At 41.2% G+C, this 25,334-nt stretch overlaps 1 protein-coding gene across 1 annotated transcript in view; it reads right to left on the bottom strand.

Moving 5' to 3' along the window:
• ALK (ALK receptor tyrosine kinase) overlaps nt 1-25,334 on the bottom strand; it is a 312,464-nt gene that overhangs the window by 217,366 nt on the left and 69,764 nt on the right. The window contains exon 3 of the mRNA XM_069008374.1: nt 11,108-11,227. Within this exon, the coding sequence (XP_068864475.1) occupies nt 11,108-11,227 (120 nt within the window). The remainder of the gene's footprint in view (nt 1-11,107; nt 11,228-25,334) is intronic.

The raw sequence follows: 25,334 nt of genomic DNA, 5'->3' as shown, positions 1-25,334 counted from the left end.
TGTCCTCTGTGCTGGAAGGTATGCACACATACACATGTGTATGCACACTCATTTTATACTTCAGTAAGTTAGGGCTTGGTTTTTTCCGTAACGAGGCAGAAAGAAATAGGGAATTCCATAAACAGACAGGAAAAATGGGCCTGAAATGGGCCACACAGAGAGGTTCATTACGGAGGCAGCAGCAAATCAAAAGGAATGCCCAAGAGCCAGTAATTCCCCTTCAGGACAGGTCAAAGGGCAGCTCGGGCTGAAGTGGGAAAAGGCATCATCTGGACTGAATGGAAAATAGCTCAGTCAATGGATGAAATGGGACAGAAAGCCAATCTCTTCTGGGATGCTGCTTCAAATTCAGCCAGGACCATTAGAGTGCAAAGACTCCTAATGTGATTCATGCCCATGTTCCACCTCGGTGAGCACAGGTCTCTACAAAGAGAGTCATATATCCTGGGCATTTGGAATATGCTGGAAGCCATAGGGACTGTACCCTGGGATGTGACATTTTGACCCCTGGGTTGAAACTCTTTCCTGAGACAACAGGAGCAGCAGAAACCTGACTTGCTGCTGCAAAACGTCGGTCTCCAGGCAGCACAGCCAGCAACTGCCTCCAACAGAGATTTCTCTTTCTGAGATATTTCTCTTTCAGAAACCCATTATCCTGCTGGTACAACTATGATTCACTTCCCAGTGTCCAGTTTACCATCACACCATAGTTCAAGTTGCTTAACACAACATGTAGCGGCAACCTGCAAGGATTTTACTTTTAATTGTCAGGATCATTAATTTTCTGGAATGCCCTGTATATATTTGCTTTTGTCACCACAGCCAGCACTTAACACAATAATCAGTAAAATAAAGAAATGATTTCTGAACTAACTCAGTGTTTCTGAACAGGCTAGATCCATTTGAAAAAATCCAAGGAAAAAAATACAGCTGCTTTTGGAATCTTTTACACTTTCTTTCTGTCCTACTGTGAAACAAATAATCTGAATTAGTGAAATTACCTGATTTTTTTAAACTTCAATTACTTTCTCTATTAAGCATCTAATTTCTTCTTTGTGGGCACAGATCTATGTGGTTCAGCCTAGTCTCCTGGTGATAAAATATTTCCTAAGCTGAAGGTTAATACTGTTGCCCTCTTGCTATACTTTTCCCAGCTAATTTGCCTTTTTAACAGCAAGTGGGAAGGAACAGAGTCTTTTTTCCAGTTTATATTTGATTTTCTTAATCAAGTGCTTTATCATTCACTCAGCATTTTAAATACTTCACAACACCAGGGAAACCATATAACATAAGGAGTCCACTTACACCACAAACAGCAGTAACAAGGAATACACACATTTCCTTAAATCCAAATGCACAAGCCCCTACTCTCTTCAGGCCTCTAAGTTATCAATATAAATTTCATGATGCACGAAGCACACTTCAATTTAGGCAGCAAGGAACTGTGGATATATTCATGGAGTTTATTACTGCAATATCACATCCAAACCTCAGACCACTTATTTCTAGTCCCTTAGAGGGTCTTTAGAAAAACCAAAACCAAAACAAAAACCAAACACAACATTTTTTAAACTCTGTTAAGTGTTAGGAGTCTATTAAACTTTGTACCTAAGCCCAGATGGACAAAAGAGCAACCAAACACTCAACTACAGGTTATAGAACATATATTATCTTTACTAGTCACAGGGAACACCTTGAGCAGTATGTGTTTTAAGGCACTGTCAAAAAAAATACAGAGGGGAGAAACACAGCTCATACAAGGATTTTTTTGATGGAACTCACTGGATGACAAATGGGACAGCCCAGGCCAAGGACCACACATGGCAAGAACAATCATTTCAAATCAACTATTTCATTCTTAGCGCATTTCTCTTCTCGATCAATCTCACATATTCTTCAGCTTTCCAGCAGCTGCTGCTTGCTTCCCTTCCTCTCCTGCCCAGCTGCTTGGAACAGAAGCCTTTGTGCTCTCTAACCCTCTTGACCCAAGCAGAGAGGCCCTGCATGGATATCCTCAAGGAGCTCTCATTCTCCTCCTCCAGTCCCCCCCGACAGTCTGATTGTGGTGCCACAAGCACTCAATAGCCAGCTCTGCTCCCCACTTCAGTCTCACTTTCCAGAATCCCCATCTCAAAAGAGAGCTATCAATCAGTTGTGGAGCCCTTAACACAGCAGGCCTCTGACCTACAACTGGTACAACTTAATTGGGGTAAGTGATTAAGTAACAGTCAAGTAACAGTCACCACATTGAGTGTTATGACCCCTGCAGACAGCTAAAGACTCTGCCTGAAGCGGGGAAAGTAAAGGAAGAAAAGGCAAGCAGCAATGCCATTTCCTTCCCTTGCAATGAATAGCCTACAGACAAGTGGCCATGATCTAACGTGCCGGCTGTGGTCACACTGAATGTCCTTTACAACAGGTTGTTCCTTGGAAGAGAGGGAGGCTCACACATCCCACAGTGTCTGGGAGTCAGTGGAAACACACTTGCAACTTTTACAGGATTCAATAGTCCCCTCACATCACCAGAATATCGGCACTTTCCATAAACTCTTATTTAAATTAGCCCTGTATCAGACACAAATTTCAGTGCTATTATCCTATTCAGTACAAAGAAATGATGACAAAGAAATGCTATCTGATGCAACACAGAAAAATCTGTGCAAACAGCATCCAGTCTTCCAAGGCTAACATTAACTTCCTACCCTCAGGCTTTCCTTCTTTCACAATGTCCTTCACTATTGACAATGTAATATACTTCATAAAAAAAGAATTATATACAATAATTTTTTTTTTACACTGGGAAGCTGGTCTTAGCTACTACAAGACCACATAAGCCACACTTGCAAATACAAAACCTTCATAATACTTGAATTGCTGCCACAAATCACCTGCCATTTTTTATACCTCTGCATAAAAAAAATAGCGTTTCTCCTTCCTTTTTCACTTTTGTCTTAACATTTAAAGGCTACACCAAGTTTATTGTTCTCTTGCCCAGTTAAGCACAGAAAGCAGTAGCCATGTGCCTTTGGAAGCAGGATAGAGGCCATTCTGCCTTTTACTGAAAAGCCAAACACTGGAGGAAAGGCAATTAAAACTAACACAACTTCTAGTGATTATTTTTTAAACCCACTATCAATATAAATTGACTAGATACAGAGCTTTCGGACTTGAGTACTGTGCCTAGTCAGTAAAGTGGGATCATTTTTTGTGATTTCTGATGATTTTCTAAAAGAGATGTCACAGAGATTTAAACCAAATACAGGCATTTATGTCAGACCTATATTGACACTACAGATTCTAAATGCTCTATAGGAATTTAAGCTCCTTATAGAAAAAAACAGCAAAGTCTCTTTTTAAATAATAAATAAAAAAACCTCCTAAACAGAACAAACAACTCTTTGTCCAACAATCTCTTTCATCTGCAACTGCTGGGCTTGAGAGAGGCAGAACAGATCATTTATTAGAAGTTTATTTCATCATCATTATGCTTTTAAAGAGGAAACAAAAGTGATGCTTATAATCAAAATAAGATAAAAACCTGTTTAAGAAAGGCTGTAGATACAAATCAGTTCAGCTTTTGGTATGTAAAAAGATACAGAATATTAACTACAGACTGAAAAGCCAATTAAGCTACTATTCAGTTGAAAAGACACTGGAATCTGTGTTTGTCTGATTATGTTAGAGTCTTGTGAGTGTGTCAATTTATTTATTTTTTAGCAACATACCTAACAACAATAATTTGCGCACAGATAACTAAAATATCTGGCAACCACATCTGTTTCAATTAAACTGATTAGAGTTTTCTAATAAACAAATGTCTTAAAATAGTAGCATAAATCATACACCAAAACACAGTAATCTGTGGGAAGTACCCTTTTTACACTCCAGCACGTCAAATTATGGATCATTCATTTTTAGGTCATCTTGGATCATTTGTGTAACAACATATCACAGAAACATACCTTATTTAGAGCAAAAATAGCCTAATTTAGAGAGATAGATAAAAAAACCCTGTTCCTGTTAAACTATTCTGATTATCCTTTCTTCAGTTACACAACAAAAGATTAGGTTTATTTGGTCTAAACCATCTCTCCTTTCAACCACAAAACTCTCACCAGCAGGTAGATTTCTCTTAGACTTCTCCCTTCTAGCTCTACATGTGTCTGACTTTAAAAGATCCTTTTCCCTCCTGGTCTGCTGACTCTTACAAATCACTCCTCAATTACTCTCAGGTGGGCACCCCTTTGGAAGGGTGTGGTTGCTTTCTCACCACACTGCCACAGCCAAGGGAGCAGGGAGAGGTTCTCTATTCTCAGCAGGACCAGCTTAGTGAGGTACAACTTCACTGGCACCTCATCAGCTCACACATGACTAATTTATACTACATCTACAGACAAATGCACAATGTAAAGGTCACTTACACTGATCAAGTCAGGACCACAGTCTCCCTCAAGAACTCTTTCAGCAGCAACAATCGCAGCAGCAGTGTAGAAACAGATAAAATATTCTTGCACAGGATGTCTTTTTTCAATACAAATATTGACAGATATTCCTTGTGGAGGAGACATAATTTAAATTGTGTAGTGGAGATCTGCTCTGCTGAGTGAGCTTTGAGACCTCCATCAATACCCACTAACCTCTATTTTACTCATGTTATAAGGCCTATAAGCTTTTAATTTATGACAGGGAAATGACAAATTGATTTTCCAGTTATTAATCCTAGTGACAGAGCCAGTTCCTAAAGCCTTCCCATTCCCTCTGAGTACAAAAGGGCACAGGGCATTCAATCTAAGGGTTTCAACTGCCACATCAGGCCATTCTGAATTTCTATTCACCAAACCAGGGTGCACATGCAGGGTGCCACAAAGAAGCCTGCAGCGATAAGTATTTCTCCCTGAAAATAGACCATAAATCGGAGACACTGTGCTCTCTGGCTGTCAGCTCACCTGCCTGCTGAACACCCAGGAGGACCTAAATGCAGGCCAGGTCCTTGGAAGTGAGCATTGTCTTACTGGAGCAAAGAAGAGGTGAATTCTTGCAAATGAATTTCTGGTGCTATATTTCAGCTGTGTAACTGGAGATACAGTAGCAATTTAAAATGAGGGAATCCACCGCAGGATGGAAGGGCACAGGAAAAACGGCCCAAAGGGAAAGGGAAAAGGTGTTGGCAGTCACACAAATTCAATAGCAAAAACAATTGCAGGGCTTAACTGCCTTGTTCCTGCTGAGCAAGCAAGTCTGAAGGGACACTTTCACCTGTTTCCTTCCATTGCCCAGCTCTGAGAAAGGGCAAACTGCACGTTTTAAGGGATGCTTATGTCCCATGTATCCCTGCCAGGCACCCTGGGTCTTACTACCCATAGCAAATGCCTGTGCCAATAATCACCACCTGCTCCTTGGGCTGCTGCTCCAGGAGCTGACAAACATGAGAGCAGCAATGTGGCCTGACAGGGGACGTGGGGAACTGGGGAGGCACTGGAGGAGCCCCCCAGCATCGCTCCATTCAGCACAGCTTTGGGGTCCATCCCATCTGATGAACCTCAGTCACCTGTGAGGTCAGCAGTGAGGAGAACAGCTGGGCACCATGCTAGCTCCTCTCCCTGCCCTGAGACACAGCCTGTGTTCACCAGGGACCTGCTTTTAATTTCAAGCTACTTAGCACAAGTTAGCTTATCGCTCTCTGTGTCCTTCCTCCGCACCAGCAGGTCTCTGAGCACGGTGCCCTGACCTTGAAATTACTGACAGGGCTGCTGCTGTACCCTCACAGGGCTTCAAGGGCTCCTCAGAGCTTGCTGCCAGCAAGGAAGAGTTCAGTGGGGCCAGTTTCTCCCCAGCACCCAGGGGTGGTGCCTGCTGGACAGGGTCAGGGCTGGTAGCACAGCGCTGCTCGTCCCTTCGATGCCCACCTTGAAGGAAAACCACTCAGGTTTCCTTTGGAAGGGGCTTTAAGGTTAGACTGCATTCTGAAGAAAAGGTTTTAGAGGAGCTAAATATTTCCCCAGGGAATATCCCAGCAACACCCTGGGAAGGGTGCTTGGGCCTTGATGCCCAGCACAGAGCGAGCTGCCTGCCTCCCTGTGGAGCCCGGAGCTCTCCTCATGCCAGATGCATTTAAATGAATCCTCTGGGGAGTGAGCCACAGCTGATGGGCCACTGCTTAGAGAAAACAGCAATAACGCAGCTATTCATTTATTTGTTAAGAGAATTGTAAAAATGACAGCATCTACTTTATATCCACCCAGCTCCTCAGCATGCACCAGGGGCTGAATCACCAAAATCTCTGACAGCTGCTTTGTTCAGTGGAAATCAAACTACAAAGAAAGGGCCAGGACTCCTTCATCAATCAATTATAAGCACAGTCTTTCAAGACAGCTACAGAGAGAGGTGTGAGGAAGGGGTGTTGGGAGAACAACTAGCAATAGCTCTCGTTTTCTTTCCTCCTGCTCCAAGAAGTGTCAGAGCTCATTATCCACACAAGAAATATTTGTCCACCAAGTCTCCCATGCATGCAGCAAAAACAATACATGAAAGTGCATTTCTAATGCCAGTTCTAGCAAAAAAAAAAAGAAGTACTGACTAACAGCAGTTGTTAGAAAACATGCTCCAGTTGGCACAAAACAGTAGTTGGATGAACTGTCATATTTTGACAATTCATACAAGGAACCTCTTGCATGAATTTCAAAAGATCTCTAGAGAAAATGAATACTTGAGAGATGGGAAGAAAAGACATTTGTTGTCTTACTGTGTGTTATTTTATTATTGAAAAATGTTGAGCTGTCATAGGCATATTATCTGCAGATGAAAGACAATATAAGGAAAAGAAAGTTAAAATTTCTCCCTAGTATTCCTTCTTGCTTAACACAGCCTTCAGTTTAGCTAGGCAGATGCTGCTTTTCCTGACTTTCCTCCCTTTGGATTTCAGCACCACTGCACATGGCCAAAATACCAGCTAATTGTTAAACAAGAATTCCTGCAAACATATACAGGGTCACAGCATCTGCTATTTTATATGGAGAAATTCTATGAATGTGGTGTGAGTAACGGCTGTTAATTGAAGTCTTGCCCTATTCCATTCATAATGCTATTTCCAAACTACGTTAGATCTTCTAAGATTGCAAAAAGGATGTGTTTGAATTAAGATGATACATCACTTTCCCAATATCTTTACTAAGAATTCATTGACTCAGTTTTCCTCTGGGATGAAGTAGCATTCTCCTTGTTCCTCTCCTGACTTTATCTCACCTCCAAACTGGATCTTTCTGTGACAATCAGTTTGTATCCATACATCTCATTATGCCATGCTAGCCAAGAATCACAACAGCTTTATCTTTCTGAAAATGTCAGTAGTAGTCTGATTCGCTGTAGAATTACCAAACAAGTAGTCATAGGAAGCTAACTGTAACATGAATTCATCTGGCTGGTGCTCTCTTTCTCTCCATCTTCCCTTTTGTTTGATGTTCAGACTCACTGAGTTTTGTGGCAGCAGTGTCTATATGGCATCTGATATGAATGAAATAGTGGATATGACCTACCAGAGAAAAAAATTTAATCATCTGACACCTTGCTGAGCAACTGTCGTGCCACTGAGCATCAAATATGCAGCAAGAATGACCCCAAATTATCCCATAGTAAAATTAGTCCAATGCATTTTTATTTTTTAGTCAGTAAATCCAATTCAGTAAATTTGGAACTCATCACAGACAACATTCCATTAGAAAGCGTAAAAAAACCCCCAACAACCCTGTCAAATTAGTTTTCTGAAGACATAGAGCTGAGTGAAATTATTAATGAGTTGTTAATAGAGGCCATCCTGTGGATTAGGCTTTTAGTACCTATTAAATCAAAGCTGTGAATAATTATGCATTCTTGTAGGTGTGTGTTCCTCCTCTGCTGAACTCACCTTTTCTAGATGCTTTTAAGCACAATAGTGACTAGGTAGCCAAATTTGCTCTCATCCTGAGTTTTAGTCCCAGTTGACTTTGCCATCCAAAACACCACTACTTCCTAAACTTTATGGGGGCAAAAAAAAAATCTGTAAACCATATTACCTGGGAGAGGTACTTCAGTACTCTACCCAGTGCTACTTCAGAGCAGCCAAGGAGTTCAGCTGCTACTGGATAATGTGACAAAGAGACACAAAGCCAGCACAGTAATATACGAAGAGCTAAAAAGAAAAAGCCATCTCCTGCTTCCTAAATGGTCCAACATAGCAACCCTTAGGCCTGTTATTCTCATGAAATGTGTTCTTTCAGTGCAGAGTTTAGGTGGGTTGAATTGCATTTGATTTTTGCTCTAATCAGTAGCACTTTCCACAGCTGCCACACCCTGCCAGGATCAAAAGCTCCAGATGCAGTTGTTGCCTGGCCCAGGGAGATGGAGAGGATGAGGCACAGAGGGGTGTGTTAACTGCATGAAGGTCCGGAGGGGCAGCTGTCATCTGGAACTCCTGTTACACAAGCTCATAAGATTTTATGCAGTGGACAATTGATTTCTTATGGAATACCTGTACAGAAGAGAAAAATTAACATTCAACCAGCCAGGACAAGAAATGAAATATGTGGCTGGGTGCAGTTACTCATGTAAGCCTCAGGACAGAGATCCATCAGATCTGCAAATGGGAGATTAATATGCTACCATAAGTCCACATATGCAGAATGCATTAGAAGCTTGTTCTAGCCACAGGAAACAGTCTGAGTGTACCTCAAGAGAACAAAAGGATATAAAAAATTTGGAGATTTAAAATCTCTTCCTGCCTCACAGGTTGAATTCCCAGATAATTTTGACTTCACATGTGATTTTTACTCTCTTTCCCGAAAGGCAGGTGGATTTTGCATCTCTGAGATGATTGATGGTTAGTCAGTGCTAGGATTGAGACAAATCTAAAAAATCTCTAGACAAAATAGAAAAGAAGTCTTGTGAATGCACAACTCAAGTGTCTTGTGGTGCCAGTGATTATCTTTTGGGATTGCTGCATTCGGTTTCAAAGATATCATCAGGCACTGTTCCTGCCAGAACTACCAGAGAGAGTCAGTCAGAATTTTTACTTCTGAGCAAAAGAGAACTTAGTTTGGCAGAGGAAGAAGGACACCACATACATATTTACTCACTCTTTCAGAGATTTCTCCAATAGCAGAACACAGAGAAAGTGTAATTAAGACAACTAATATTGCCCCACTCCAGCAATGTCAGCCAGTTAATTAGATGGGTCCCATCAGATGATTAGGCAAACAAAGTTCTGATAGAAGTTTTACTGAGCACTCTGTAATCAGTCACACTGGGAGCAGTAAGGAAAGCTGACAGAAGAAGAAAACACTCTAGTAGTAAAAGGCTGCTGGGTTTTATTTCTGCTTATGATTTATCGTGCGATTTTGGATTAACCACTAATCAGAAGACTGGGTCCTGGGACAAGAGGACTCGCCTAGAGCTTGGATGGTCTAACCTTGTCCTCCTCCTCACTCTGCTGAGTCCCTGCATGACCTTCACAGAGCCATGTAGATCCAGGGCCAGTAAGCAGCCACTGAAAGGAACTATCCACCCTGTCATGCACAGAGCAGCTCTGAACAGAAATCCAGTTCCCTGGGAAGTTTATTAATAAACATTCCAGTGGCTATAAGCTGAAGGTATGCAGAAGAGTAAAAGTGGTAGGTAAGAAGTGTCCTCTTAGTCTCGGGCTATGCCTACAGGTTCTGCTGCACATACACACATCAGTCCTCTGTGTACTGCAAATCTCAAGTGGCAGGAAGTGTCTGCACAGTGATGCTATGGGGTGTTCCAGACTGAAATGTGTGGCTTCCAGGGCTACTGCTACCATTTACTCTAAATTTTTGTAAATGTTAAATTGCAAAGCTAGAAAAAACAAATTACCCCTGCCCCTCCTCAAGATTCTCCAGAAATTTCAAGGTGTATATACTGAATTACACCTGCTGAAGAAGAAAACAATTTAGACTTGTCCTGAGTGAAGATTGTATTTTGTGTAACACCTCATCAAACTCCTGCCTTTCCTTGCAAAACAGATGGTTGGAATGTGGTAGAATTTGGTCTTGTGCAATCAGCTAAAATCATCATAAATCATTTCTGCTGAGATGCAGTACATTTATCTCCATGTGATGCTGTCACATGGAATCAGTGCTCTTAGGTTTTAAGAACAAAGCCTTCCCTTAGAATAGTATTACTGAGAAACTGAAAGAGTTTAGGAAGAGGTAATAAAGGATAAATTAAAAATCATTCTTGCAACTTCTGAGAAAACCAAGTAAGGGAAAAAAGATTGTACTACTGTTGCTTCCAAAATGAAATTGGTGTGTCCTCATCACTCAAGCAGATACAACAGCTAGGAGCAGATATTGTATGCCAGTGGAAAGAATATATATTGCACACATAAAAGGCTGCAACATAAATTTGAAGAAATATGGGGCTCCTTCATATAGGTAGGTCAAACTTTTCCCTCAAGCAGATAATTACAGGCTTGGGGTGAGTAAATCTTATTAGCCTCTCAGCACCTTATCTCCCCACATAGAGACTGGTAGTAGATATATAGTAGATATATTCTGCTGCAGTCACTTTCTGGATTGCACGTTAGATATTGCCTTGTGCAGTCCAGCCCGAACTACGGCCATCGTACTTCACAGTGGAATGGCCATGGATAGCCAATAAACAGGTCATACCAGAGAACAGATGAAAACACATTCCCAGATTTTGGAAGGGATGGGTGTTAGAAAAGGAGATGGAAAGCAAAAAGCTCAGTACACAGCTCATCTCTTTATAATATTGGTGAATTTCAACATATCGGTCAAATATTACAGTCTGGGACCTTGTTTTTGAGGGAGCAGGGCAGGCTGGGGTAGTTAAGGTCACCAGGCACCTCCACAGAGATGGCAATGACCTCAGGCTGGGCTGGGCTGAAATGGGACTCCTGGGCCCTTGGGCATGGTGGGGGAACACCCAGGGGCAGCTGGGAAGGGACACCAAGGCTTACTAGTGCCCTCAGATGCTGCCAGTATGGATATTTTACCACGAAACATTTGAGTTGTGCTGCTTTACTCCAGTATTACACCAAAACCTTAGGCAGGTAGTTGCAGCCTCTTGAGGATAACATATTCATGCTACTCACTGTGTCGTCCTCTGTGGGAGAAGAAAGGGGATGTATCTCTCATGACCCAGGTCAAGTTCCAAGCAGAGTAACCAGGAGGAAGAGAAGGGCTCCTTGCTGGGTGATCCGAAGGGCTCAGACCTTTCATTAAAAAAAAGAAAGCCAAGAAAGAAAAGCCCATTAAGTATGATGTAGCTGTTTGCATGCTACACATCAAATGCAAAGAACTTAAGCAGCTTTATTGACCCTATGCAATAAGCACCAATCTTCAACTACTTCTTGGTTGGTTCTTCCTTCCTGATACGTGGATGCACAGGGACACAGGAGAGTCATTGCTTTACAGTGAGAAATTATCATCACCTAGAAAAATTGTCAAGTTTCATCTCACATTGATTCTAAGTTCTCTTTGACCTTTCTGTCCCCCAATTTGGCTTTTTTTAAAGTTCTGCTAGCATAAGGAGATCTTGTACATGAACAGGCAAACATGTACCCCACCTGTGTTCAACAACCCAATGCATCTCAAAGATGCTTTTGGTGATTCACATCACTGCAGTGACCCGGAACAGGTGAGTTCTGTACACACCTGCACTAACTCTGCAAGACCACAATGACTTTAGAGGTGTAAAGAGAAGCAGTGTCTGAAATAACACACAAGCTCAATGAGCAAAGTGGAATACTGCAAGCCTTGAAAGTACAAATTTTCCCTGTGAATGTTGAAGTTGGGTTTTCTGAAGATATCAGGATCTTGGTCTCATTTTTTGAGATCCTCAGAGGAAAGGTAGGATTAACTGTGTAGGAATACAGGCAGGAAAAACTTGTGGTTGGGAAATTTGATTGATGAAAAAAAAAAAAAAACCTCTGGATTTCTGATTCCTCTACAGAAGCCATAAAAAAGACACATTTAAGGGAATAATAATAAACAAGGTAAACGGATGAAGTCTTGGGGAAAACACTGCTTTGATTTTTGTAAAAGCTCTGCTTAGCCCTACTTCCCACTTCCACCAAAAAAAAAATGGGAAAACTTCAGAGGGACTTGTCGGAAGCTTAAACACAGGGTGTTAGTTGTGCCCTATCTCGTTCTCAGTGCAATCTCATTTTTAGCCCACTCTTGTAAGTGAGTAACTACAGCACAACCAAGAGAAAAATAACCACTCTCACGTAAGAGCTGTAACTCTTAGTTCTCGCTTAGAGCAATAATCTTCAAGATAAAAATGGACTTCCCCCTGTATTGTAAGACATTCTTGAGTGGCAAAAAATGCATATCCCTAATGGCTCAATTAAACCTGGTCTCTATGCTCAGCATAATAACTAAATATCCCCATTGTTATCTAAAATGTGGCAACGCAGAAGATCAGGCCAGTGATTTGTGAGGGAAAGTAGCAAACCTGGTGTCCTGCCTGCAGCTGTCATTGATGAAGTGATAGGTAACCATGGTATAATCCTTATATTGGCTTTTCCTCCCTAACATCAAGACACGTCTTTCAGTAGTCCCTGATAAAGCTGCTTGTGGAAAATAATGGCAGGTTTCATTACAACAGTTAAAATAACTGCTAAAAGCAGATTTTTTTTTCCCTACAAATGTGCTTCACTTTGATGCTACTATAAAATAATAAATAAAAGAAGGATATTAATAAAATATCAGCCCCTGAAATAAGCTGGTTTTCAAAGCCATGTGTGTTTTGCCTGATGTGAGATGTCAGACCAGTATCAATATCCCTGTTATACAACATCTGTACGCAGTGACTCTCCAAAAGAGGGAATGATTTAATATCCTGATCACAGATCATGAATCTCCCCCAGGCAAGAACTTTGGGGCTCCTTTACCCCAAACAGACACAAATGCATGCAGATGTCACTCATTTGGTATTACCAGAGAGCCAAGACCTTGTGTTGAAATCCTGTGAAAACTTCACAAAAACCTTAAAGACTGACCTGCTTCCCATTTCTGCTCCCATGGCAAAATAATCTGATAGAGAGTCACTGAGGCGCATTTCTCTCCCTAATGCTTCAGTCACAGAACTTAAATCTCTTCAGCCACCCTGACTGGCCTTACCTGGGAATCACTGCCACAGGAATCAGCACTGCAGCAATCAGCTGCAGTACTCCAAATTCCCTGGCACTTCTCACATTCCAAAAAATGCCTCTTCATATTGCATTCTTCAGGAATTCTGCCTACTTTCAGCCTCAGCTAAGTGGAAATGTTCCCTCTGGCACCAATATATGCAGTAAATTGAGATAAAAAATAAGGTTGAACATCTGAGCAGAGAAGACAAGGCAGTCCAGGCACCTGGACCTCCCCTCAGCAGCAAGAGGTCAATAAGAGATAACCCCAAAAATTGGAAATTTTTAGTCTATTTTTAAAGAATGGAATGGATTCAATTCGATTCATTTTAACCTTAGAACTATTTTTTTCCCTTATTCTATAAGGTTAATTTTGGAACTTCATCTCAAATAATTTGCTTGGGCTATTGGTCTGAACTTGAAGACAAGAAGATTGTATCAGAAGTTATGAATCTTTCCCTATTAAGTTATCTTCCAAGAAAGATGCTGGGTAAAAGGTTTTTGTATAGCCAAGAGGCTACTCTTCACAGTGAGGAATGATTTGATTTAACCATCAGCTGTAGGTTAGGAAAAGGAGAGACCTTTCCTCTTCCACCTTCAGGGCATTTTACATCCAGAAAGATAATAATAGGAGACTATTTCAGCTAAATAAATTCTTCTTGGGCAGCAAGGGTAATGCAAACGTAGACCAGATTCTAACCCTTTCACAAAATAAAGGGGTTTTTCCCTCTCCAAAATAATTCAATGTAAGCCAAAAGGCACTGAGAAAATGTGTCTCCTTCTTTTTAGATATGCTAACCTCCAATTCCAATTGTTTGTATCAGGGTACTCTGTCACTTGTCAAAATAACCCTAACCTTTAAAAAAAAATTAATGGATTGGCAACTGGAAGCTGACAACTCCATTTTTAGTAGCCAGACATATGGCGAGGTGCAAGAGAGGTTTCTTTGATATTCCTGCCTGAAGACATATCCAGGGCCAAATCCTGGCTTAAGGTGCTCCATCACAGCAAGAAACATGCACCTGAAGAGAACATTAGACATTTCTGGTTTTTAAACTTGTGTGAAGGTATCTCCTTAGGGGATGTGAAATTCATTCAGTTCACCAGGAGTTTCGGTTAAAAAAAAAATAGAAACTGGCTCATGTGTACTGAAGTCAAGCCTTAAGGCTACAAATTCATTAAATAAAATATTTATGTATTATTTTAATGAAAAATACCTCTTTAATAGAACAACCCTGCATGCTCACATAAAAATGGAAGAAGAAAAGCTTTCTATGTGGGTAATTTCTAGACAAACAGGATTTCCTCCCCTTTTTGTCTTTTCTGGGAGAAGGAAGAAATGTCTCCAGCAATTAACATATGTAATTTTCTAAAGGTTCATGTAGTGCAGAAATGTAAATGAATTTTTAACAAAACACTCAAGCCTTCTTTAACCAAAAAATGCTCCTCCATGTAACCAAATATTGCTTATTACTACCTTTGGATATTGCTTGATTACTCAGCTCTCTCACTGTGCTGAGTCTGTATTTGCAGTTTTTTGGTGGTAAATCTGAGGTAACAGACCAGCATGTACCTGTCCTCTAGATTTCAGAGTTGCAACAGTGTAAGATGATAACTGAGATCAACATGTACTTTCAGCTACATCTACATCTAAAAAACATCTCAAAATCACTCATGTTTGCTTGTGTGGAAATCAAAAGTCAACATTAGTAGTGTTTGTGGCTCTGATTTATAACAGCCATGAATAGTTATTAGTAATTATTACAATAACGTGTTTAGAAACAGCCACCATTAAAATCCGGATTTTCCAATCCCTGGGAAAGCCTGACATTTCAGAAAAGGTTATTCCAGTTCTAAGAAAAAGGTAGAGATTTTCCACAGAAAGGATATTACCACATTAAGATCTGGATTTTCCAGTCTCTGGGAAAGCCTGACATTTCAGAAAAGGTTATTCCAGTTCTAAGTAAAAGGTAGCAATTTTCCACAGGAAGGATAATAAGCAGTTATCTTTCCACTATTAAGAAAAAGAAGGACTAACCTACTCAGAACCAAGGCAACTTCATTTCATTAAAACAAAAAAATCTCACAGAGAGCTGACTGCCCCAGGTAAGGAAACCTCTGTAGACTTCTCCTATGAGCCAGAGGCAGGCCAAAGGCATTTTTGGGTAGAGGCAGATCCAACACTGCAGGATCCTGAAGCCAAACACCTTGATCTTGCAAAAGGGCTCTCAGGACCCTGTCTTTATCAAGCCTTGGCTGGCTGTGACCAGCAGGGTATTCAGGCTTGCCTCTGTCCAGCTGAAAATGTAAACTCCAGAGGCCTTCATAAACAATTGCTGAGCTCCTAGCTCCACAGAAGTTCTTGGTTTCTGTTTTTTGGAGGGTATCCTTCCAGCCCTCACTACCCTCCAGTATGCAAACTGAAGGGAAAAGATCTCCTGAGAATTCCCACTCAGCTTCACAACTGATCCTCACAATCACACTAATAGTACTCACACCACTTAGCAGCTTTCATTTTTCCCCTCTTCCCATCTACAAACATACTCAGTCACCCATGAAAGTGCAAAAACCACATTTTATCGAGGTGACCAAGCAACACCAAACCCAAAAAACAGCCCAAGTAAATGCTTTGTGAATAATCCATACACTCAACCATGCTCATACAAATCATTGTCTAAATGAAATTTAGCAGTAAAATTCAAATTCTGTTTATGGTCCTGATGGAGAACAAGGCAGAGGGCAAGCTCTTTCCATGCAGTTTCTTGCTCTGAGTACTTGGTGAGCTCTTCTTACGCTAATGGGTGGATGTACTCCAGGGGTTTTTTTTGCTAACCTTTTCAACAGTATGAAAACATTCACTGACAGTCTGTCAAGTTTATCTTTTTCAGCTGGAAAATATATTTAATAATGCATTATGTTACAATGATTTTATGTCATATTGAAAGCCTGATGAGTGCAAATAAACTATAGCTTGTGTGTGTCACAAAAACTGCGCTGGATTGCTACAGAGCGGGAATTTGTATCTAGTGGGCTGTAGCAGACCTGTTGATAGTGAATTCAGTCTGCATGAGGCACAGACGGGATCAACAATGCTGACTGGCAGGTGCTTGATGAGTAAATCTGGGAATAACATACACTTCCTCTACATAAAGCATGTGTCTCTAACAAAACTGTATTAACTCAACCACTGAGTTATCCTGACCCTGACTACTTTTTTTTCCATTGCAAGCCTTGTTTAAAGTTTTCTTTTAAACCCTTTCTGTTAGCCATGTACTTTTTCCCATCTCCTTTCCAATTGGAATATTAATTTTTGATTGAAAAAACCCAAATGAATCGTAACTGATTAATCAGGAAGTAGGTACTTCACAGCCCCATTCTTTTTCTACTGACAAGGCAGTTCCTCTACCTACCATAACCCATAAACATTTATTGATGCAAGGAGAGTCTGTGCTAGGTCTGGGAGATGTGGTCTGATCAGTGGACCTGGAGGAAGAGGAACACGAAACACACAAACTGCAATTTGATCAAGACATTGCAATAGGGAAATATTAGCTAGGTATAATGTGCTGCTGCTCATTACAGGAAAAGAAATAATATGCATTTTCCATACAAAGAGCATTAAAATAAACCATTTATGATGACCAAGCTTATAATACCTGATACAGTTTAAAAATGTACTGCCATCTAGAGCATACTACTGCATCTCAGGTGCTCTGCCCAGTAAGACACCACAAACAGCTATGATTCACTGATAAAGAGCTCAGGGCCTCAATTACAGACCAGGCTAGGAATGGCTCAACGCTGTTACTCATCTGTGTGCGCACAAGAAACCTTTAAAAAATCCAACTGCAGACTGAGTTTTGCAGTAATAATCTTTTACAGCACAATTAAGCACCTCTGTGGGCAACGCAGAGGAAACAAAAGACTGAGTGTTAGTAATTGAACTGCTCTTAACTCTGGCTCAGAGCCTCAAAAGCTGAGGCTGCTGGCAGGACTACATCAAGGGATGTGCTTCTCCGGCTTGTCTAGCCTGCAGCTTAGCTAAACAGGGGGGAAAAGCCCTGCAGCAGCAAAGCTCCATGTACAAACACATGTTCTGAATTTTGGATGCTTGTGCTTTGTATCAGCTTTTAGACATTTTAGGGTCACAACTGGAAAAGGAGTATTGGACTAATGATTTTGTAGGGCTGTGGTATTTCAACACAGGGCGATACTTGTCCTTGTCTTTGGACTGATAACCAATGCATCTGAATTACTGACCAGATATGCAGTGAAAACCAAAAGGTATAATGTCTAGCTGTTTCCTGGAGCAAAGGACCTGGACAGACCTCCAGACACCACAGACAGTAGGAAAATGCCAGGTAGAAGTCTGGAGAATTGGTAAGCTTTCTACTCAGGTACACTGAAGTACTTCAGGTTGCAGATGTTCTGAATTTTTTCTGTACATGTGGAAATAAAGCGACCCTTCCACTGTTGTCTGGGGTATTTGTGTGCTGTAGCTTAGAAAAACTTCCAAAGGAACAACTGAGAGATGGAATTAATGTTTGGAATGTGTGTCATCATTAGAATTCCTCCATTCACAGTCCTTGGGAGCTCTTCCAGCGCCTGCTGCACTGGCCCCCTCCTTTAAGTGTTCCTCGTCCAAAGGACTTTTGAACAGTTGCTTAACAGTATGACTATTATATAACTATATATGTATATATATATATATATACACACACACGAGGCTACACCCAAATGATCACTATGCTGGTTTATCTTCTATACCAGTGTGGTTCTCATCTTTCAGACCTGGGGTCCTGATCCCACGTATTGCCCATGTTCATCTCTTTGCATGTCTTGTCTTACCCCTCTGCACTCTGCAGCTTCCCTACTCTGTACCCAGTGAACGTAACCTCTGGAACCACAGTGGCCAGACTTTCAAGCAAAAGAAATAGTTGTTTTGACAGTGCTTTAATAATTCATTACACACACTGACTTCAAACCATTTAGTGCCTTCACCTTGGGTTTCTGCATAGGTACACAGACACCCAGTTGGAGTCTCATCAGATCCACACACTTCCTGTATAATTTTAAATAGTGGAATTAAAGAAATAGAAAGAAACAAACCCAGAAAAAAACCCCTGCTCTTTATACACGTAAAGCCTTTTTTTGTGCTACGTTGACTGCATTTTAAATCAAAATGCACACACAAACACCACTAAGCAGTTATCACTTTAACACAACTGCAGATATTTAGATATTCAGTGGCCCACAGGCCCTGCAAATTTTAATACAAGCTCATATTTTTCCTCAACATCTGCATTTTGAATCTGTGTCTCATGCCTTAAGGTGTGGCATTCAATACTCATTTTCATCTCTCTGGTTTTTGTCGGTGGACAAAAACACATGCAAAAATTCCTCAAACATTTAAATGCTGGGGAAATGAGTATTTGAAGCTTTTGCAGATCTGAACCTTTGTGGTCTGCAGGAGGATTTTTCACCTTCAGAGCAGGCAGCCTGCATCACCTTTTAAAGCCTTGTCTGATCAGGATGAAAAAGGTAGTAATTCACTTCTCCTCCCACACTTTCATGCCATGTCAGTACCTCTGGCTCTGGAGACACTAGTAACGAAGTTTAGGGAACATTTATTTTTCCTTTCATATACAGCATCTAAATGCCTCCATTCCCAGTCAAAGCCAGCTACAGTCACACATGACCTGAGCATTTACAACCCTCTCTTTGACTGCACTGCAGCATTGAGCTTGGATAGTGGGGAGAGAGGAAATACAGTTCAGTTTCACACATCTATTGTATATCAAGGGAAAATCAAACTTTCATTCATTGCAGTTTAAAGGTCCAAGCTCAGCCGGATTTAATTTGGGAAGTGTCTTTACTTTGCTCCACCTGATTTATCCAGATTTGCTTGGGAACCCTCATTCCCTGTATCCCATAATACCGCTACATATACATCTTTCTTTGGGAAGAAAAAAACAAAAAGCTTTTTGAAGGTGTGCACCATCCTTCTTCCCCAAAGAGCGTGGGACTATGTCCAGTCTCTCACCCACCACCTTAGGTGGGCATAAACCCACCTTAGGAGCAAGCTAGCCTTGTTTTGCTGCCTGGAACCATTCAACAATGCCAGCTGCAAACAGCAGCCAGTAAATTCTGGTTATTTGGAAGAAAGCAACAGCAGTGGCGTAAGTCAGCCTTATTTTTCCTTGTTATTATCATTATTACTATTATTGCTTTGGTGAAAGGAGGGGAATTCTATGCTTACTGGACAAGTACACGTGCAAGTTAACATTGGCAAAAGACTCAATAATGGCTCTTTGTATAGAAATACACATCCATGGTCTTTTTTTTATCACTCATCCCCACCCCTTCACATTTAAAATAGCCCACAAACAAAGGAAATAAAATACAGCAACTTCAGGTAAAAACTGGAGATTTCCTGTATGACAGAGGCAGAAATCATGAAGTGATGTTTCCCATAGAAACTGTGTCTCAAATGTATAATGAAGACAGAGGGAACACCTTTAGAAAGGTCACTACAGCTGCAGAGGCCTTGTCCACCTTCAATAGATAGAATAGTTCTGAAATCTTGGAGTCCAAAGATGGCATTTTAAAAGCTGAAATTTTTTAAAAATATGCTTACCATATCAAAACATAAAATGAATGCTCAGAGGAATCAGACGAAGCCCTACATGTGTACAACAGATACAAACTGTGAAGAAGTGACAGTTATGAATTTCCTGCCATTTGCATGGCTAAACCCATTTATTTGCTGCATTAGGCACTTCTGTTAAGACACAGTGTTGCAGAGTTGCAACAAAAGTATGGGGTGTTTTGGTACCAGAGAAAATACAAGACATTTGTTATTGGTAGGCAAGCTGCATTATTGCTAGAAATAGAAAAATGGTGTGATGACTATTTCAATCTAAAACACAGCTGTCTTGGCAGGAACAATAAAAACTACTTCATATTCCCTTTACTGGGAAGGATGCCAATGTGCTTATATTGTCTATTTTCACTGCAACATTTAATTTTGCTTAAGGTAAAGGACAGCATCTCTGAATACAACTGTGGGGTATTTAGATGTGAAAGTACTGCTCAAGGAAGTTCTGTAAGTGCTGCCAAAATGAAGGCCATAAAGCATCTGAGTGAGGCATCAGAAACTCCTGTCTTCACTTACACAGACAGCTCTAAATTGACTATGAGTAAAGATTGTAAAAGGGAAATTGCTTGCCATTCTGTTTTTCAGGTGCTAAATTAAAATAAGAAACAGTATCTCTGAAGATATCCTCTGAGTTCTGTAGGATGTTTTGGGTTCCTTGGCACAATTTTGTTCTGTGTAGGTGCTTTCCAAATATCTTCACTGTTAACTGATCCTCAGCATTCCTGAGAGAGAGGTGAGTGATGTAAAGCAGCTGATGTCATGAACCACCACTATCCCCTGCCAGATGGCACCAGGGCAGATTGGCCGTGTGACACAAAAGAAGGTGCTCCAGCTCAAGGTACGACCTTGTGTGTGGGGCAGGATGGCCCAGGTTCTCTCTGCTGATCCAAATTATGCTGCTGCAATGTTCTACTCAGGCTCTGGTATAAAGGCAACCATTTAAATACCCAACGAGACACAGTCTAAGGTGTGGAGGAAGAGGCAGGTTATCATCATCTGTCACACAGGAGGAGCTTTCTGCTCTCTCTCTTACATATTCCTATATGCTGCTACAGCCTTCCTCAGAGGAGCAAAAACTGGTGAGGTGGGCTGGGCTGAAAAGCTGGCCCATAAGGAGCTGTAAAACAACTAGTAGAAGATATGAACTACGTGGGAAAAAAATAGACATATAAATTACAAACCTCTTCTGCAAAAGGATAATAAGAAACCATTGGATTAAATGACCTGCTCAAATTCACACTGCAAAGCAGTAGTAGAATTTAGAAAAGAAAACAACTTTTGCTGTCTCCTTCTTCCCAGAAGTCCCTGCTTCTGGTGGTCCAGCCCTGTCTCTGTCAAACAACTTCACCCTACCTTGTGAAAGGGGAATTCTGAGCATTTGGAACAGAGCCAGTGTGTGGTATGGGGCTGTGAGCTACTGTCGCGGGTTGGGTTTGTAACTGGGCGGAAACACCAATTTAGTGTAGTGGTTTGGCCCAAAATACTCATTACTGTTTGCCTTCTGTGAGATAAGAATCAGGAGAAACGCAAAGCAGGCACCAAACTTGAAAGAATATAAAGAAGTTTATTAACAGACCTAAAAGAAGGGGGAAAAAAAATTATACCACCTTCAGAACTCTCCTCCTCCCCCCACCTTCCTCCCTTCTCCCACTGACAATGGAAAAAGACAACCCTTAAGATGTTCAGTCTGTTTACCACTTCCATAATAACCTTGATCAGTCCATTTAGAAAGAGAAGTCTCTTCTTGCTTGTGTTATGAAAACAGTATCACACTGAGACAGCCACCCACTTCCAGATATTGTTCAGTCCATTTAGGAAGAGGAGTCTCTCTGCTCACAATGTGAGTCCCTTCCCCTGACTTGCAGCTTTTCCCACAACTGCTTTCGAGGGTCCACTCTTGAAAGTTTTTTGGGGTACAATTTTAAGGTTGAGCTGTTCAGAAACAAAAAACAGAGGCCCTTCTCCTTCCCTGGGAGCAAAGGGTCTTCCTCATGTTCATCGTTAGGACTATCTCTGGGAGCATCTCTAGGAACTGAGGTTTTCTCCTTTCCCATTTGGAGCAAAAGTCCTCATCTGGTCCATCTCTCCCTGTCCAAACTTCTCATGAAATTACAGCTGTGTCAGCATCTGCTTATCTCAGCGCAGGTGCTTTTGCTTACGAGTTGAACACTCCACCCCCCATATCTTCATGAAATTACAACGGGATACTCTGATCTACCATAGCTTCACAACAGACTTTCAGCTTTAAGCATCTCCTCTCTCTCTTCCCTCAGGTTTTCAGCTCTTCACAGCGATAAAAGGGTTAATCTCACCTCGGCCTTGCAGCTTTGCAGCTGGAATGTTGAATTTTTCTTATCACAGTGGAGACGGGGGAGAGCCGAGCCGCTCCGGCTGCCCACGGCAGGGCTGGGGGGTTCCACGGCTGGAACTGGCCCATGGCTCCAGGCTGGCCGTGGCCCGGCCCGGCCTGGCCCAAGCAGGGCCTGGCCGGGCCCGCTGGCCCCCGCACGGGGCCTGCAGCCACCTGTGCCAGCGCCGGAAACGAGAGAGAGCTTGGGGGGGAGTTTGTCCATTCTTAAGTGTGGATCACAGAGGTGGTCACAACTTTAAGTGGCTTAAAGAATTGTCCATATTCAAACTGGCCAGCTGATAGGTTCTATCAGGTCCCAGAGGAAGCTGTAAGCACCCCTTAGCAAGGACATCCCTTCCGGGACTATGCTTGCTAACCTATGACAGCTACAAAAAAAAAAACCCAACCAAAACAGCTTTGCAGAAATATTTAGAAGGACATAAAAGATACTTCAAGCTGATCTTTTTCATTTCTACCCAAGTTTATGCCTATCTAAATCCTTCCCTGCAACAGAGAAATAGCTTTGCTTTTCTTCCCCCTAGAACCTGCACTGTTCAAATAAGAATTTCCCAAAATGATTACCAAAGGGCCTGTAAGAGAAATGATTACAAATGGCTGAGTTAACTGCTACAGACGGCCTCATCAGTCATCATAATGCGATCTCAGCACCAGGCTCATCAGGACAGGCAACTTGTCATGACAGATGACACCTCTTCAGGAAGACTTCCTCCTATGACTTTTCCCCAAGAAAGTCTCCTGGGATGAGGTGCTTGCAAATAGTGGTCCTTAAGCAATAATCAAGGAGGAATCATCACCAGCTGCCCTCATGAGCTGCTTCTGTGATGGGGTTTGTGGTTTTTGGGTTTTTTTTTTAGTTTTACCATTAGTCTCTGAGTGTGGAATTCTTTATCTGTGTGCACGTCTTGAAATCAAAGTAGTTTTGGCAGTCGCTCTAAAGGTGAATTTAGAGATGATGATAAGAGAGACAAATTAAGAGACAGGAGGCCTGAAAAGGCTGAGGCAGCACTGTGAGCCTCCTGCTACTTTTCCACTGCCAGCCCCAAATGCTGCAAAACAATTTTTAATCTATGCCTCATTTTCCACATCTAGAAAAGAAAGAGTATATGCTCTATTGTACATCTGCTATGGAAACTGCTAAGCTGAATTTATTTGAATTATACAGTGATGAACACCTTCTGTGATGAACACCACACTAACACCCATTATAAATAAAGGCCAATTTATCATTTCATAGATACTGTTTTGTGAACGGGATCTCAAGAGCTAATTCCCACTTCATCTTATCTGCAATGGGATCTAAGATAAATTGTGTAGTTTCTCCTTTTGCCTTTTTATTCTGCTACTAAAATGGAAGTAATGATGCTCACTGGGTTTGGAAATCTTTGAATAAAAGGCAGTGAATATTTTTAGGAAGAACTACTTAAGCAAGGCTTTCAAAATATAATTTCCCTAAAACTCTGTTGTCCCACTCATCACACATATAGCTTTTACTATGGCTATGGTTAAAAGCTTGTGTAAGAAGCACAGTTGGCTTCTTAGTAACACACATCTCTGCCACAGTGAAGAGGCAAACTCTTTGTGGTAACAGTTTGCTTGTGAAATCTGGCACTTGTTGGCTGTTTGCAAATTGTTCGTGGGCAGAATGCAGTTGACGAATACTATGAAATTACTCAAATATTTACTGGGAACAGATTTCAGCCCTTGGGGTTTTTTGTTTGTTTGCTTTGTGTGGTACTCCAGTCATGCACCAGTTGGTCTTTCAAATGCCCGTGGTACACAATAGGTGCTGGATCCGAAGAGCGTTGCGAATTTCTGCTTTGCAGGAAACTCCATGATTTCTTTTTCTTTCCATTCCATGTGTTGGAATGAAGGAGAATAAAACTGAAGTTTCCTTGAAATAAAATCTTATATAGGAAAACAGCTGGGGAGCAAATGCTTCTATGTAAAGGAATTAAAATTAAACTGTTTCATGTCAATTTTACAGTAAAGTATACCATAGTATAGTTGCAAATGAAGTAAATTATAGCACTGCTTCATCATAGTAAGGCTAAAATACTTCATTTTCATTTTCTCCCAGACTGAAAAAGACCTTGGCATTTTGTGTAAATTGACATATTCCCATAGGAAGTCTAGTTTTCAAAATGATATTTCTTGATGGAAAATCTGCCATTAGAAAACAATTTAAGTAAATCTATATCTTATGCATCTAACATGATGAGTTTGCTCTTCTGCTGCCAGTGCATCTCTCTGAGAGTCCTCTGATAGGGACCTTGAACTGGAAAAGGCACTCAGAAAAACACTTGTGGAGAGTCAACAAGGTCTTTTAGAAAATTTAGTAAAGAGCAAAACAGAATGAGCACAGCTATGGTAAACTCATAAGAAATTCAAATTTTAAAAAATCTCTATTGGCAACAAACTTCAGGCAGATATTTATTTTTATTGACAAAGAGGGAACTACATGTCAGAGGCAGCACAACGCACTGAGAGAATTACAACAGACTGAATCCCCACCAGAAAGATGCACTGTTCCCCATATCCATACCCTGCTCTAATAACACTGTCAGGCAGTTTCAGGATGGAAAACACACATTCCCCTTTCCTTTGTAAAAAAAATACTGGCCTTTATGTTTACAAGCTGCCCACGCCTGCAGTGGCAGTCACACCTTTGGCTGTCTCGCAGTGCAAGCAGCTGATCCATCACTGAGGGCATTAAGCTGAGCTGGCAGTGTGGAGCTGCAGAGAGCCTCTCTGTACATTGGAATCCCACCAGGAAGGCAAGAGCATTCAGACCTTTATAATTACCGGTTTCAAATTAAAAGTCTTTTGAAACAATCAGTTTTCCAAACTTCTTCCAAGGCCTGACTAACATCCCTCTGTCAATGGCAGTATAAGCAAGCACAGAAGCCAAGATGTGAGGATTTGGGGTATTTTAAAGGTTCTTGTCATACAGCTTAGCAAGTAGAAATAAACAGTAGCCAGTATAATCTTAGCAGTCAGCCCTCCAGAGCTTGCTATTGAACTGACTATGCATTAGCCAGGACTACAGCTTGAGACATTCTGGGAAACTATAAAATTACATGAGGAATAAAGCATTTGTACTAAGTAACTTGTTATTAAATTCTGTTGTAGAGAGTTATCATGCCTTAAAAGATTTGCTG

Source organism: Aphelocoma coerulescens, chromosome 3 (genome assembly GCF_041296385.1).
Source record: "Aphelocoma coerulescens isolate FSJ_1873_10779 chromosome 3, UR_Acoe_1.0, whole genome shotgun sequence".
NCBI lineage: Eukaryota > Metazoa > Chordata > Aves > Passeriformes > Corvidae > Aphelocoma > Aphelocoma coerulescens.
This window is presented reverse-complemented; position numbering and strand designations above follow the sequence as displayed.